This window comes from Mesocricetus auratus, unplaced genomic scaffold (assembly GCF_017639785.1).
Source record: "Mesocricetus auratus isolate SY011 unplaced genomic scaffold, BCM_Maur_2.0 Super-Scaffold_100027, whole genome shotgun sequence".
NCBI lineage: Eukaryota > Metazoa > Chordata > Mammalia > Rodentia > Cricetidae > Mesocricetus > Mesocricetus auratus.
The window spans coordinates 2,304,302-2,321,085 of record NW_024429208.1 but is presented as its reverse complement, the minus strand read 5'-3'; the positions used below and the strand labels follow the sequence as shown (position 1 = coordinate 2,321,085).

At 48.2% G+C, this 16,784-nt stretch overlaps 2 protein-coding genes across 16 annotated transcripts in view; one reads left to right on the top strand and one right to left on the bottom strand.

Annotated features, from left to right (window-relative positions):
* Tsbp1 (testis expressed basic protein 1) overlaps positions 1-3,921 on the bottom strand; it is a 48,002-nt gene extending 44,081 nt beyond the window's left edge. For 10 of the 15 annotated variants that reach the window (XM_040732286.1, XM_040732288.1, XM_040732290.1 and 7 more), the window contains exons 1-4: positions 3,697-3,916; positions 1,542-1,628; positions 797-829; positions 41-67 (exon numbers count right to left, since the gene is read on the bottom strand). In XM_040732286.1, the coding sequence (XP_040588220.1) occupies positions 41-67; positions 797-829; positions 1,542-1,628; positions 3,697-3,709 (160 nt within the window). In that variant the 5' untranslated portion in view covers positions 3,710-3,916. Of the gene's footprint in view, positions 1-40; positions 68-796; positions 830-1,541; positions 1,629-3,696 lie in introns of all 15 variants that reach the window. The other 5 variants (XM_040732291.1, XM_040732299.1, XM_040732301.1 and 2 more) reach the window with 4 other exon arrangements.
* A 7,002-nt stretch (positions 3,922-10,923) lies between these two features.
* Positions 10,924-16,784, top strand: part of LOC101829780 (H-2 class II histocompatibility antigen, I-E beta chain-like) — a 31,534-nt gene continuing 25,673 nt past the window's right edge. The window contains exon 1 of the mRNA XM_040732269.1: positions 10,924-11,056. The gene's annotated coding sequence lies outside the window, so the exon portion shown is untranslated. The remainder of the gene's footprint in view (positions 11,057-16,784) is intronic.

Genomic DNA, 16,784 nt, shown 5'->3' with positions numbered 1-16,784 from the left:
TTCCGGAATTGTCTATAGCTACTAATCTCTTTGTCCCTACCATCCTCGTAATCCAGGAGCCCGGCACCTAGGAAGAAAGGAGAAACAGCTCTGTGATTGTGTTTCTTCACCTAAGAGTTGACATAAGCACAAATTTCCAGGATGGGAGAAGCATGTGGGTTAACTGTGAAGGGACCGTTTAGAATGTTGGCACGGTCAGGTGACCGGGAAGGGGCGGGGCTGTCACTGCAGCGCCCAGCTCCCTCCTTCCGTGCGGTGCCCTGGGCTATGTTGGCACGGTCAGGTGACCGGGAAGGGGCGGGGCTGTCACTGCAGCGCCCAGCTCCCTCTTTCCGTGCAGTGCCCTGGGTGAGCTTCTCAGAGACATTGCTATCTTTTCCCGCCCCATCACAGGAACCTTAGCTGGATCCGCTCTCACCGTCCTGATGGTTAGAGCCTTCTGCCCAGCTACCTTATGGAGGCCTCTTCACAGTGAGACCTAGACCTCCCAATGAGCCATCCGTCTAAAGCCCGAAGGATCTGTTGTATGCCAGGGCTCAGTGTTTCTGCTGGCCACTGAGGGGAGCCTCGGGACCATGGACGCTCACACACTACTGATCCATTCTAGCAGATCTCCGGCAGGATTCCCTTAGAAACTCAAAGGTGTAGTTTCGTGGGATGGTATACTCTATCAAATTCTGGAAGCACACGGGTGAGCCACACATACACACACGCACGCACGCACGCACGCACGCACGCACGCACACAGAATCCACAGGCGCCCGGCGCTTCGTCACGGGAGGCTTCGGATACTCACTTTGTTCTGAAGCGTATCTGGAGACCTGTACCGCTGTGGAAGGGTTAGGCAGATGTTTCGTTAGCTGTTGACAGAGGCGCTCTTCCCGACCCCCAACCTTCCTTACTCTAAACTTTGCCCCCACGGTGGTCCCCCTGACGGGATACTGAGTCCTCCCTTTCCAACACCCCATCCTCATCCAGCCCTGTCGTGCTAGGCTGTTTTCTCTGAGGGCTCGCAGGTACTGAGGGGAGGAGATCTGGGGAAGGCAGTGATGGGAAGGAAGCAGGGCAGGTATTGAGGGGGACACTGTGGAGAGGGACCTGAATGTTGCGTCCCACTCCTCCTACGGGCGCCCCCGATTCGTGTGGCTGTCTCCAAAGCTGCCGCTCACAGCCCCGCGTGCCCCCTGCGCTGTAAGATGTGGCTTTCTGCCAGCGTCCTGTTTTCTCCTATTTTCAGACAGCTATAGGCTTTGGGCCACCCACAGACCGCTGCTGCCATCCTACTGCTCTGTCCCCGCCCCTCTGGAACTGAGACAGGTTTTGCTTTAAAGTATTCTCATTCCTCTCGCTAATTCTTGCGTCTCTGTTGGCAGTGCTGATGGCGTAAGCTTTGGAATCTCACTCTGTGAGCAGAGACACTAAGCAGGAAAAGCTCTCAATGTCTGTGTGGGACACGCTCTGGGCACACCGGCAAAGCCTGTAGCTGCAGCTCCTCTTCCCTCCCCCGGAGACTTTCATGGGGAGTCGCTGTGGCTACTCACCATTTTGCCTACGACGTGTCCATCTTGCTATCAGGATAGCCAGGATAGCAAGGCCCAGCAGACTCAGGATGACAGCTAAAATTACTTCTGAAACAAAAAGACAGCTATAGGCGTTGGCCACCCAGAGACAGCTGCTGCCATCGTACGGCTCTGTCCCTCCCCTTTCTTCCTCAACTCTTTAACTCATTTAGTGTTGTTTCTAGATGAAGTCTCACACAGCCCAGACTGGTCTTGCACTCATTATGTAAGCGAGGCTGGTACTGATTCCTGATTTCTCCTGCAAGCTTGGCCTTCCACGCACAGGGATTACAAACTGCGCGGCCAAGCTCAGCATCTGCCATTCCTGTCCCAGCCCAGTTTGAGCTCTTATGCTTGTTCTCTTGGCTCTGTAAGAGCCCTGGCTGCTATAATCTCGTGTTTAAATTGGGCAATCTGAGGGATCCCCTTCTCCATGGAGCCCCTCAGTGGGGCGGGAGAAAGCGGAGGGGGTGGGGAGGGGGGGAGAGTAAGTGGTCCAGCAAAGCAGTCCTCTGAGGGGGAAAAAAAATAGAACTTCTATTTTTTTTTTTTGGTTTTTACGAGACAGGGTTTCTCTGTATTGTTTTGGAGGCTGTCGGTCCAGCCCGGCCTCGAACTCACAGAGATCCGCCTGCCTCTGCCTCCCGAGTGCTGAGAACTATTTTTGTGTGCATAAAACCTTTTATGCATACATTTCCCATTTTGTTTAAGACATAAATGTATTTGTGCACTCATAAGATTTACAGCTGTACACATGTAGCAACGTATAGTTGCACAGTCCAGCAGCCAAAGGTTTTGAAGGCCCTGGAAAGGTGCTGTCTGAAGGTAATGATATTAATGTGAGCGCATGAGAGTATAGACATTTCTTATCAACGAGGAAGGCCTAGGAGTTGCCGCCCACTGAGCCGAATGATATGCTTGTGAACTTTGTCACAGGGACTGGAAGACTGTCTGTATATCTGTATGGTTGATTGGCATTTGATATTTAAGACAGAGCAGAAAAGACAATGAGTGTGTGTGGGGGGACACACACACCCATAGCAACTACAAGTCTGTCGCTACAGTGGAAACGCTAAAGCCTATCAAACTCCGAATGACTAAGAAGATAGATTATTCCACAATCAAGGCTACTCCCAAAAAGCACGCGTGGAAACCCACCCCGCGATGTAACAACCTCACCCCCGCAGCTGGCAGATCGGGCAGATGTCTGCCGAGTCATTTTAGATGTTTGGCTACGTGGGGAAATTCTGCTGCCAAACCCTTTACCTTTAAAGATTTGCTCTGAATGAGCCTCTAAAGTCAGCAGCCGGTCTCCACCACGGGAGTGTTAAACTCTGGTGAAAGTGAGAGAAACTTAGATGACGGGTTCAGAGGGAGTCCCAGAGAGCAAGCTGACCCTTTGCTGGCTGTCTGAAATGCTCTTGGGGTGGGCGTTTGGAGGATGGTCATCCCGTGTGTCGGGGAAAAGGGACGAAGCCCCTGTTTCTTAGTGCTGAGGCAGATTGTGCAGGAACCACAGGGGAGGCGGTGGCAGGAATGACAGGGCAGGCTGTGGCAGGAACGGCAGGGGAGGCTATGGCAGGAACCACAGGGGAGGCTGTGGCAGGAATGACAGGGGAGGCTGTGGCAGGAACCACAGGGCAGGCTGTGGCAGGAACGGCAGGGCAGGCTGTGGCAGGAATGACGGGAGGCTGTGGCAGGAATGACGGGGGAGGCTGTGGCAGGAATGACGGGGGAGGCTGTGGCAGGAACCACAGGGGAGGCTGTGGCAGGAATGACAGGGCAGGCTGTGGCAGGAACGGCAGGGGAGGCTGTGGCAGGAATGACAGGGCAGGCTGTGGCAGGAACGGCAGGGGAGGCTGTGGCAGGAATGACAGGGGAGGCTGTGGCATGCTCCAACCGTGGTCCCTCTGTCCCAGAGTTCAGACTTCAGAAAGCCAGAGAAGATTGCTCTAGAGAGGAGGTGACCATGGGCAACTTTCCCTCAGCTTCCCAGAGGAGCCAGCCAGAATGAAAGGATGGATATCAGGGTTGGAAGACACCGGGTAAGGAAGAAAGCCAGCCCTATCAGTGTCCCCAAGACAAGACCTGAGAGAGTAGGTGTCAAGGAAATGCCAGAGCGGAAGCTGGTCCTTACCCAGGACTGCCATCTTCTGGTTAGTATCTTCAACGAATTCCACATCATCTGGAATCGTTTTGTCAGAGAGAGGGAGATCAAGATAAAACAAATGCCACAAGCTCAGGGCCTCTGAGCTGTGAGAACCTGAGTGTCAGGGAGACCTTTGTAGACAAGGGTGCAGAGGGTCTCCCAGGAATTGTGTGACTGAGGATCATTGGACCTAAGCAGGATATGGTCTGTGAAGGTTCCGGAATCAGTGTCATAACAGAGTCATAGAACTCATGCGGGGGGTGGGGGTGGGGGGATAGGGTGGGGTGGGGGTGGGGGTGGGCAAGGGAAGTTCCTAGAGGTAAGGGCTCCCGAGAGGCCGGACTTAAGAACACGCTGGTGCATGTTGAACTCCCATATGAAACTCATACTATTGGCCTTTACAATAATTTCTAATGGTCTGAACAATTTGGCTCTAGAAATCGTGTCTATTCATGTTGGGAACCCTTGGCTTTAAGATGTCTCATTGTTAAAAAGGCAACACTTCCTCTATTCAAAAACAAGAGCCTTCAGATGAAGATGAACAAGGGAAGCACGCGCTTTGAGGCAGATGACAGATGGGGTGTGTGCGGTACAGAAGACTAAGCCACCAGATGGGGTTCCACACGCCTGGGTTGGTAACAAAGTACTAAGTACCAAGTACCTCTTGCTGAGTCTGTTAGCTCAAGGCTGTGCAGTGGCAGCTTAAAGCATACAAACACCCCCAGTAACCTTCATACCCCAGTAATCTTCATACCCCAGTAACCTTCATACCCCAGTAATCTTCATACCCCAGTAACCTTCATACCCCAGTAACCTTCATACCCCAGTAACCTTCATACCCCAGTAACCTTCATACCCCAGAAACTTTCATACCCCAGAAACCTTCATACCCCAGTAACCTTCATACTCCAGTAACCTTCATACCCCAGTAACCTTCATACCCCAGTAACCTTCATACTCCAGTAATCTTCATACCCCAGTAACCTTCATACCCCAGAAACTTTCATACCCCAGTAACCTTCATACCCCAGTAACCTTCATACTCCAGTAACCTTCATACCCCAGTAACCTTCATACTCCAGTAATCTTCATACCCCAGTAACCTTCATACCCCAGAAACTTTCATACCCCAGTAACCTTCATACCCCAGTAACCTTCATACTCCAGTAATCTTCATACCCCAGTAACCTTCATACCCCAGTAACCTTCATACCCCAGTAACCTTCATACCCCAGTAACCTTCATACCCCAGTAACCTTCATACCCCAGTAATCTTCATACCCCAGTAATCTTCATACCCCAGTAACCTTCATACCCCAGTAACCTTCATACCCCAGTAACCTTCATACCCCAGTAACCTTCATACCCCAGTAATCTTCATACCCCAGTAACCTTCATACCCCAGTAACCTTCATATCCCAGTAATCTTCATACCCCAGTAACCTTCATACCCCCCAGTAATCTTCATACCCCAGTAATCTTCATACCCCCCAGTAATCTTCATACCCCAGAAACCTTCATACCCCCCAGTAACCTTCATACCCCAGTAACCTTTCAAGATGGCAGACACCAGAAGTTGCCTTACCAGCAAATGACTGGGCTTCTGACCACAAAGCTCAGGTGATTCGCACAAAGCCATGCTTTCCTTCAGTGTTGAAGACTCACTGTCTGAAGAGGTGTTTCCTAGCTAGGGTAAGCAGCCAGTCCTAGAAGCGTCAGATGCCCCCCCCAGGACTGGGCAGTACTGGTTTGCTTTGTCAACCTTTGAGGCTTACAATCCCTTACTAATTTTTTATGGCGTAAATCGACGGGAAAGTTATTTAAAAGTCTCATGTCTACAAATTTAAATCACTAGAATTTAAACAGTAATTTCAAAGCTTTGTTAAAACTTTGGCATGGGCCCATATAAAGTTATTAGGACATGATGTGGGTGGTGTACGTGTGTGAGGTGTGAGCACAGTGTGTGTGTGTGTGTGTGTGTGTGTGTGTGTGTGTGTGTGAGCACCCGAGTGCTGGTGTGTGGAGGCCAAACGAAGGCGTCCTCATTGTTCTCCACCCTTTTCCTCTGAGTCTTCAGGTTTTTAGGCTAGGTCGGCAGTTGGAAAGCCCCAGCAATCCCCCGGTCCCTGCTGAGGTTGGAGGTGCACAGGCCCACAGCGGACTTGTTCTGTTGGTGCTGGGATGGAAACCATGCTTGTACAGCAGGTGCTTCTATTAGCCACACCATCTCTCTAGCCCCTCAACCACATAACCTTGTCTGTGGTAACAGCACAACATAATAGAGTTAGGATTTGTTGGCTACCTCGGTTTGGTGTCCAAGCTTCAGAGTTTGAGTTTCTCTAGTCTGTTTTTTAAATCTTTTACCGGTGTGATCTAGAGCTTTAAAAAGGGAGCCTGTACTATGGTGACTGGCAGACCTGCACAGGGAGGGCACCTGCTGTTTTTGGGGGGCAGAGAACGAGGGTGCAGGTAACCCAGTATCAGCGAGGTGGAGAGATCCCCTCCCGCAGGGGCCAGTGACCTCCCAGGAGTCAGTCCCTCAGGAGCTGTTCTGCAGGGTCCTCGGTCTTCATACCAGTTCCTAACCCCTAAGGACCTTACGGTGAGTGCCACACAGACTCCATCAGCTGCTGGGTGCCAGGGCTCTCTCTGAGGAACCCGCTGCAGAGAAGCCTTGCAGATCTAACTGCCTGTAGCCTGTGGCCCTCAGGACCAATTTCCTCTCCCCTCCTTGGAGAGAAGAGAACAAGGGAGAAAAGAGAGAGACACGCTTGGGGCCAGAAGCCGGGGAAGACACAGGAAGGAGGAAAAGTAGGACACACAGAAAGAAAGGTAAAACAAACAAACAAACAAACAAAAAAACCCCAAAAAAACCTCAAGGCAAAATGTAGATAAACAGATTAAAATAAGAGCTGAGCTAAGGCCGAGCATTCATAACTAATAGTAAGTCTTCATGTCGTGATTTGGGAGCTGGTTGGTGGCACAAAGGAAACCCAGGTGTGCTTCCCCCATGAGACATACATCTTCACAGCTGTGAGAATTCCAGCTCCCTCCCTGAGCGTCCACGGCAGTTCTGTGTCTGATCTCAGTGTGCTGTGCCAAAGGATATAAAACCAGGTAAACTGAGTCAGAGACACCGGAAAGAGGAGCCCGGCCTCCGGCTGATGCCCCAGAGGTGAACACATCCCTCAGTGTGGCACAGAAAGTCAGAGAGAACCGCTCCAGTCTGGCTCAGACTCCTGCTCTCAGGACTTCAACCGAAGCCTGGCGGGACGCCACCCTCTCCCCCCACCCCAGGATGCCCGGATGTTATGGAGTCGTCTTGTTGAACGCTGTGAAGATGGATTTCTCTCACTGCCTTAATATAAAGAGCTGGTGACCAATAGCTCGGCAGGGAGAGGTAAGATGGGACTTGTGGATGGGCACGGGGAAGGGCAGGGTGTCCAGGAGACACTGAAGAAGAAAGATGAATTTCTTGTGCTGGAAAAAAAAAAGGGTACTGAGCCACGGGTAGTTACACAGATAAGAAATGCGACTTAAAGCTGTAAGAGAGCTGGTTAGTAACAAGCCTAAGCTATCGGCTGAGCTTTATAATAATGAGTCTCTGTGTCAGTTATCGGGGAGCTGGTGGTCCCGACAAGAACTCAGCATACACCCAGCCTCTGCTTTGAGTGTCTTCCCTTAGGGACTGGGCTGTAAATAACCATGGGGACCCTCGACTGAGCTTCCAGAGTCAACCACAGCCCAGGGTCCGGGCTGGAAACACCCACCCACCCCCATGACTATCCTTCAGTTTCCTTTAGCTTGTCAGACATTTCCCTAACTGAAGAAGCACAGATTCCACTGTCCAATCAAGAGCTGGCATTCGGCTGCATCATCAGTTACCAGGGGAAGCTGCTCCTGGAGACAGCACCCAGTCTTTTCCAGCTCTAGGGAATGTGAGAGACGGGGCGACTTCCCCTGAAGCGGGCACACTTGCGTCACCTTGGACATCTCCACCATGAGGCTGAGGGGCAGCAAGTGCCAGGTTAAAGGTTCCTGGCTGGCAGTCACCTTCAGTCACCTCCTTTGCTCCCACAGGCTTCAGACACACAGTTGAGCCTGCAGCAGCCCTGTGTAGGAGGTGAGCGCTCCCCAGTGCAGAGTGATGGATGAATGAGGGACCACAGCGGAGCTGGCTCAGCAATGCGGCCTGATTAATGTCTCAGCTGCAACTGGATCAATCAGTAAAAACACCAAATAGAAAAGAGATTGCTGGTTCCAAAGAGGACCCTCATACTGAAATTCTAACTAGCAACTGGTGATGCTGCTCACATCTGATGCTGATTGGCTCCTCAGCACTGACCTTACTCAACTCAGCACCAAAGCGGTGGATCCCCTGTTTCTACTGACTTGGGTGTAGATGGAGAGGGGAGATAGTTTTCGGGGTGTGAGACCACCTCCTCCTCCTCCTCCACCATGATGGGTCTGCGGCTCCCCAGAGGCCCCTGTGTGGCAGCTGCGGGCCTGATGCTGATGGCGCTGATCCCTCCGGTGGCTTTGGTCAGGGACCCCCGACGTAAGTGCACGCCTCAGGGGCCGGGCTGCTGGGGGTGAGGGAAGGAAGGTCCAACTTTCACACTGTCCAGGTCAAGCCCCTTGAATCCTCTGATATTTTCTCTGACCATCCACAGTCCTTACATGACATCCAAACTATTTCCCCCAGTAGGAGTCTGGATGTTTGCTCTTTCAGATCTGTGTGAGAGCCCCCCGCCCCCCACTCAATATCAGTCACTGCCTTTCAGTTTCTTCCAGTAACGTCTCTGGCCTCGTGTCACATTCCCTCAGGGCCTGGAGGTTGATGAGTCCTGATGTTAAATTAGCCTCGTGCACAGGGCTTGCTGAGCTTCCTGTGTGGAAATTCTGCTGGGAGGTGGGTCGGGTTTGCTTCCTCCCTGGGAGCGCAGGGCAGCTAAGCCGTAGAGATGACAGGGCTCCGTGAGCTGTGAGCTGTTCTTCGGGGAGCCTGGGGGAGGGTTAGAGCCCAGTTTGTTTTTGTTTTCACTCACCCGTATTTTAATTTTTAATTTTTCTCCTACATTCCCTGGCCCTGGGACCGTGGAAGAGGATTGAATCTCATCACCCCTCCCTGCAGGTCAGATTTGACAAATGAACTTGGCATCTGACTTTAAAAAGACCTGGTGTGTGAATCCTCTGGGTCTGCAGTTTAGATAAGAGACTGTGGGTCAGTGTTGGGATGGTGGTTTTCATTTCCGGGAGCTTCTCCAGTTTCCTACTATTTAGGAAAAGTCCAAAGGCCCACGTCAACCACAAACAAGGCTCTTGAGTCCTTGGCTCCTTGTGATCCCTACAGCTCATCCCTCCCCTTCCCCCCTCACAGAGTGAGATCCATTGTTCTGTTCCCTTGAGTAAGTTCATGAACTCTCTCAAGATTTTATGCATGGGTGTCACTGTAAAGAGAAGCCTTTTCCTTGTGAGAAGCCTTCCCACCAGCCTGGCTCTAGAGCCACATCAGTCCCAAATAAACACACAGGAGGCTATATTAATTATGAAGCTGTTGGCTTTGCTTGTTTCTTACTGGCTAGCTCTGACTTAAGTAATTACCCCATAATTGTTAATCTAAGTATTTCTCTTACCGGAGAAGTTTCCGGGCTTCCTACCCCATGGTGTTACATCTCGACTTCTGTGTTTCTCCTTCCCAGAGTTCTCCTGGACTCCTAGTCCCACCTATCTAGATTCCTATTGGCCAGCAGTGCTTTATTGACATAGGACTTCCCCAACATGTTACCTCCCTAACTCCTTGTCATCACCACCTTTCCTGTCTGAGATCAACTTAGCCGTCCTTGGCACTTAGCTGCCACCCCCCAGAGAGCTCCTCTGGTCCCTCCGTCACTCCAGTCTCCCTGCCAACAGAGCCCCGCCCTTCACTCCTGACATTTCTCATTCTGGAATACTTTCTCCACCGTGTCCTTTTGGTTTTTCCGCCTTCAGAATTTTAAGAGAGAGGAGGTCATTTTTCTCCTCTCTAGAGGAGGCTGGCTCGTGGCTGGCTCTAAGGAGCATTTGACAGAATATTCTAGAGAGGGTCAAGAGGTTTGAGTGTGAAGGTGGTGGCCAGGGTGAGGCACAGCCTCGGGCAGGGTTGTGTGTGGTCTCCATTGCAGCCCTGTGGTTGAGCTCAGGACATTGTCAGCATGGGTTCAGAAGGTGTCCCTGCTCCAAGGCCCCTCTGGCTCTGAAATAACAGCGCTGCACCCATCTGGGTGCCGGCCTTTGAGGAAGGGACCTGACTGCAAGCACCACCACCAGTCTCTTCCGGCTGGCCATGGCAGCGTTGTTCTGTCTTGTTTTAAACCCCATCCCCTGGACCGTTCTTCTCTTCTGTGGGTCAGCAGCAACACTTCCGGTCTCCTTGAGCAGCGGGAGGCAGAGGGGACGTCCCTGCCATTATTCAGAAGGTTTTAACTTTTGGGACATGCCCTTTGACAGGTCTGGAGCTCGCCAAGCAGAGTAGGCTAGGCTAGCCGCCTGCGGGACTCCTGGGTCCTCCTCTGTGTCCCCATCACAGGGCTACAGGTGTGGGCTCTGGGGATCAAACTCAGATTCACAGGCTCACAAGGCCAGCGCTCTACCCTTGACCCATCCCGACAGCCTCAGCAGAGATGTCTTCTTGGCCAGGAGTGCGAGAAGTGGGGAGACAGAATGACACACCCACTTCTCCATCCACCCTTTTGGGAGCTGGAGGTCATAGACAAGAAATGGGGAGTGGGCTAATAAAAGGTGGAGTATTTGTGCTTTTTCTGGAAGGTAGGTTTTCCCAGAGTTTGAGTCCTTTGCTTTTCTTTTATGGCTTAAGAGAGAGAGAGAGAAAGAGAGAGAGAGAGAGACAGAGACAGAGAGAGACAGAGAGACAGAGACAGAGACAGAGAGAGGCAGAGAGAGGGAAGTGTAGGCAGAGGAGGTTCAGGGCATTCACGCTCTGCTGGTTTGGGTACCCGAAGAGGGACTTACGGGTTTCAGATGTCTGGTCCCTGAGAGAGAGCCGCTTAGGCAGGCGACACACGTGTCTCCTCCACAGCACGTTTCTTGCAACAAGTCAAGAGTGAATGCCGTTTCTCCAATGGGACGGAGCGGGTGCAGTACTTACAGCGACACATCTACAACCAGGAGGAGCACTTGCGATTTGACAGCAGTGTGGGCGAGTACCGCGCACTGACTAAGTTGGGAAAGATCCAAGCTGAGTACTGGAACAGCCAGAAGGACTTCCTGGAGCAGAAGCCGGCCAAGGTGGACACGTTCTGCAGATTCAACTACGCCATTGTGGGGCTATTGACTGTGCAACAGAGAGGTGAGGAAGGGGGGAGGGAGGGAGAGGACAGAGAGAGGGGGATGGGCAGGGGAGGGGCTAGAGAGAGGGGGAGGGAGAGGACAGAGAGAGGGGGATGGGCAGGGGAGGGGCTAGAGAGAGGGGGAGGGAGAGGAGATAGAAGGGGAGGGGGAAAACAGAAGAGGGGAGGGAGGGGAGAGAGAGAGGGAGAGGGGGAGGGAGAGGACAGAGAGAGAGAGAGGGACTGAGAGGGAGAGGGGGAGGGGGAAAACAGGAGAGGGGAGGGAGGGGAGAGGAGGAGAAGACAGAGAGAGAAGAGGGAGGGAGGAGGAGGAGGAGAGAGAGATCTCTCACACACATATTTAGATAGATGTAGATATAGATAGGACAGAGATGTTTCCAGCAAGATGAGATGCACTTTTAAGTCCATACTTAGAAAATATCCAGGGACATTTAAAATATTGAGCTTGTGACTATGGTGACATCAGCAATACTTTATTAGAGCTAGATTAATACCTTATTAGAACTCCACTGATTAATGTTAAAACTCTGAACTTTTTGTTGTTGTTTCCTTCCCTTTTAAAAATTTTTTTATTATTTTAATTTTAAATAGCTTGTTTCACATGCCAATCCCAGTTCCCTCTCCCTCCCCTCCTCCCGCATCCCCCATCCCCCCACCCCCCATCCTCCCACCCTATTGCCAATTCCTTCCGCATAGGGGATATCTAGAGTCTGTCATTTCACTCAGGGTAGGGTCCAGGCACTCCCCTAAGAGACCAGGCAGAGAGAGCAACCCTCTTTGTGTTATGGGCACAAGATGTCTGTTAGTATTCGAGGGATAAACACTGATCCACTGCTCAGGACCCCATAGGTAGCCCAGGCCTCCACATTGACTCTCACATTCAGGGGGTCTGGATCGGTCCCATGCTGGCCTCCCAGCTGTTGGTCTGGAGTCCAAGAGCTCTCCCCTGTTCAGATCAACTGTCTCTGCTGGTTTTTCCAGCCCATTCTTTGCCAAATTGCTCATCGCTCCTCTCTCTCTGTCACTGGGTTCCTTGGGTTCAGTTCAGTATTTAACTGTGGGTGTTTGCCTCTGCTTCCATCAGTCATTGGATGAAGGCTCCAGGATGGTTATAGACATCAAGTTCATTATTAGGAATGGGCATTCGAGGTAGTCTCTCCACTATTGCTTAGCTTGCCAGTTGGTATCATTTCTTTAGATCACTAGAGGTCACAATGGTGCCTGATCTGTCTTCTAACCTATGATTCCCTGTTCCCCCATCCTACCCTCCCAGTCGACCTTCCTGTTCCCCCACGATCTACTCTCTCTTCCTCTTATCCCCCTCTTTATTTCCCAGGTCCCCCTCCCCCCCACCCCTCGAAGTGTTCCCCATCTGTTCAGAGGATCTTGCCTCATTTCTCTTCTCTTGGGTACCATGCATATCTTTTAGGTTCTTTCCTGTTTCCCAGACTCTCTGTCAGTAGAAGTGCAGACTGGCACTCTCCTGATCCATGTCTAAAATCCATATATGAGTGAGTACATACCATGTTTGTCTTTTTGTGACTGGGTTACCTCACTCAGGATGGTTTCTTCCAGTGCTATCCATTTACATGCGAATTTCAAGATTCCATTATTTTTTTCTGCTGAGTAGTACTCCATTGTGTAAATGTACCACATTTTCTCTATCCACTCTTCAGTTGAGGGGCATCTAGGTTGCTTCCAGGTTCCGGCTATTACAAATAATGCTGCTATGAACATAGAGGAGCAGATGCCCTTGTTGTATGAATTTGCCTCTTTTGGATATATGCCTAAGAGTGGAATTGCTGGGTCTTGTGGTAGATTGATTCCCATTTTTCTGAGGAATCTCCATACTGCTTTCCAAAGTGGCTGTACAAGTTGACACTCCCACCAGCAGTGGAGGAGTGTTCCCCTCTCTCCACATCCTCTCCAGCATAGATTGTCTTCTGTGTTTTTGATTTTAGCCATTCTGACAGGAGTAAGATGGCATCTCAAAGTTGTTTTGATTTGCATGTCCCTATTGGCTAAGGATGTTGAGCACTTTCTTAAGTGTCTCTTGGCCATTTTGGCCTCCTCTGTTGAGAATTCTCTGTTTAGTTTTGTACCCCACCTTTTAATTGGATCCTTTGGTGTTTTGGAGACTTGCTTCTTGAGTTCTTTGTAACTTTTGGAGATTAGCCCTCTGTCAGATGTGGGGTTAGTGAATATTTTTTCCCAACCTGTGGACTGCCTTTTTGTCTTGTTGACTGTGTCCTTTGCCTTACAGAAGCTTTTTACTTTCATTAGGTCCCATTTGTTAATTGTCGATCTCAGTGTCTGTGCCACTGCTGTTATGTTCAGGAAGTGGTCTCCTGTACCAACTCGTTGAAGAGTATCTCCTACTTTTTCTTCTAAAAGTTTCAGTGTGGCTGGATTTATGTTGAGATCTTTGATCCATTTGGACTTAAGTTTTGTACAAGGTGATAAACATGGATCTATCTGCAGTCTTCTGCATACCAGTACCCAGTTATGCCAGCACCATTTGTTGAAGATGCTTTCTTTTTTCCATTGTATAGTTTTAGCGTCTTTGTCAAAAATCAGGTGTTCATAGGAGTGTGGGTTAAAATAAGGGGTTTCAATTCGGTTCCATTGGTCTACCTGCCTATTTTTGTGCCAATACCAAGCTGTTTTCAGGACTATAGCTCTATAATAGAGCTTGAAGTCAGGTATGGTGATGCCTCCTGGAGTTCCTTTATTGTATAGGGTTGTTTTGGCTATCCTGGGCCTTTTGTTTTTCCATATAAAGTTGATTAATGTTCTTTCCAGGTCTGTGAATAATTGTGCCGGAATTTTGATAGGGATTGCATTGAATCTGTAGACTGCTTTTGGCAAGATTGCCATTTTTATTATGTTGATCCTACCAATCCAAGAGCATGGGAGATCTTTCCATTTTCTGGTATCCTCCTTGATTTCTTTCTTTAAAGACTCAAAGTTCTTGATATACAGGTCTTTCACTTCTTTGGTTAACATTATCCCCAGATATTTGATGCTGTTTATGGCTACTGTAAAGGGTGAGGGTTCTTTGTTTTCTTTCTCAGTCACTTCATCGTCTGTATATAATAGGGTCACTGATTTTTTTTGAGTTTACCTTGTATCCTGCCACTTTGCTGAAGGTGTTTATCAGCTCTAGGAGTTCCCTTGCGGAGTTTTTTGGGTCATTTATATAAACTATCATATCATCTGCAAATAGTGAAAGTTTGACTTCTTCTTTTCCTATTTGTATCCCCTTGATCTCCTTTTGTTGTCTTATTGCTGTAGCCAGAACTTCAAGTACAATATTGAAGAGATATGGAGAGAGTGGGCAGCCTCGTCTTGTTCCTGATTTTAGAGGAATTGCATTGAGTTTCTCTCCATTTAGTTTGATGTTAGCTGTTGGTTTACTATATATTGCTTTTATTATATTCATGTATGTTCCTGTTATCCCTGATCTCTCTAGGACCTTTATCATGAAGGGGTGCTGGATTTTGTCAAAGGCTTTTTCAGCATCTAGTGAAATGATCATGTGGTTTTTCTTTCGAAGTTTGTTTATATGGTGGATTACATTGATAGATTTTCTAATGTTGAACCATCCCTGCATTCCTGGGATGAAGCCTACTTGATCATGGTGGATGATTTTTCTGATGTTTTCTTGAATCCTGTTTGCTAATATTTTATTGAGTATTTTTGCATCGATGTTCATGAGGGAAATTGGTCTATAGTTCTCTTTCTTAGTTGTGTCTTTGTGTGGTTTGGGTATCAAGGTAATTGTAGCCTCATAAAAAGAGTTTGGCAGTGAGCCTCCTGCTTCTATTGTGTGGAATACTTTGAGGAGTATTGGAATTAACTCTTCTTTGAATTTCTGGTAGAATTCTGCACTGAAGCCATTTGGGCTTGGGCTTTTTTTGTTTGGGAGACTTTTGATGACTGCTTTTATTTCATTAAGGGTTATAGGTCTGTTTAGATTGTTTATCTTCTCTTGATTTAGTTTTGGCAAGTGATATCTATCCAGGAAATTGCCCATTTCCTTTAAATTTTCAAATTTTGTGGAGTACAGATTTTCAAAGTATGCCCTGATGATTTTCTGGATTTCCTCAGAGTCTGTTGTTATGTCCCCTTTTTCATTTCTGATTTTGTTAATTAGCATGCTCTCTCTCTGTCTTTTGGTTATTTTGGACAGAGGTTTGTCTATTTTGTTGATTTTCTCAAAGAACCAACTCTTTGTTTCATTGATTCTTCTCAATGTTCTCCTGGTTTCTACTTGATTGAGTTCAGCCCTCAATTTGATTATTTCCTGGCTTCTGCTCCTCCTGGATGAGTTTGCTTCTTTTTGTTCTAGAACGTTCAGCTGTGCTATTAATTCTCTAGTATGACTGTTCTCCAGTTTCTTCATGTGGACACTTAGTGCTATGAACTTTCCTCTCAGCACTGCTTTCAAAGTGTCCCATAAGTTTGTGTATGTTGTGTCTTCATTCTCATTGAATTTCAGGAAGTCTTTAATTTCTTTTTTTATTTCTTCCTTTACCCAGGGATGGTGCAATTGTGCATTGTTCAATTTCCATGAGTTTGTAGGGTTTCTGCGATTTGTGTTATTGTTGAATTCTAATTTTAATGCATGGTGGTCTGATAAGATACAGGGGGTTATTCCAATTTTTTGTGTCTGTGGAGATTTGCTGTGTTTCCTATTATGTGGTCAATTTTAGAGAAGGTTCCATGTGGCGCCGAGAAGAAGGTATATCCCTTTGTGTTTGGGTGGAATGTTCTATAGATGTCTGTTAAACCCAGTTGGGTCATAACTTCTATTAGTTCTTTTGTTTCTTTGTTAAGTTTCTGTCTGGAGGTCCTGTCTAGCGGTGAGAGCGGAGTGTTGAAGTCTCCTACTATTAGTGTGTGAGAGTTTATGTGCAATTTGAGCTTTAGTAATGTTTCTTTCACAAATGTAGGTGCCTTTGTATTTGGGGCGTAGATATTTAAAATTGAGACTTCATCTTGATGGACTTTTCCTTTGATGAATATGAAATGTCCTTCTTCATCTCTTTTGATTGATTTTAATTTGAATTCTAGTTTGTTAAATATTAGGATTGCTACACCCGCTTGTTTCTTGGGTCCGTTTGATTGGAAAATCTTTTCCCAACCTTTACTCTGAGATACTGTCTGTCTTTGATGTTGAGATGTGTTTCTTGTTTGCAGCAGAAGGATGGGTTCTGTCTTCGTATCCATTCTGCTAGTCTGTGTCTTTTTATAGGCAAGTTGAGGCCATTGACATTGAGGGATATCAATGACCATTGATTGATGATTCTTGTTTGTGCTTGGTTTATTGGTAGTGAAGTTATTTTGTGTAGTTTCTCCTGCCTTTTTCTTTTGGTGTTAAGTAAAGTGGGATTATATATTGCCTGTGTCTTTGTGAGTGTAGTTATCTTCCTTGGATCTAAGTTTTCCTTCTAGCACTTTCTGTAGAGCTGGATTCATGGACACGTACTGTTTAAATCTGGCTTTGTCATGGAATATTTTGTTTTCTCCATCTATGGTAATTGAAAGCTTTGCTGGATATAGTAGGCTGGGCTGGCATCCTTGTTCCCTTAGCGTTTGTAGGACATCTGTCCAGGATCTTCTGGCTTTCATCGTTTCCATTGAGAAGTCAGGTGTAATTCGGATAGGTCTGCCTTTATATGTTACTTGGCCTTTTTCTTTAGCTGCTCTTAATATTTTCTCTTT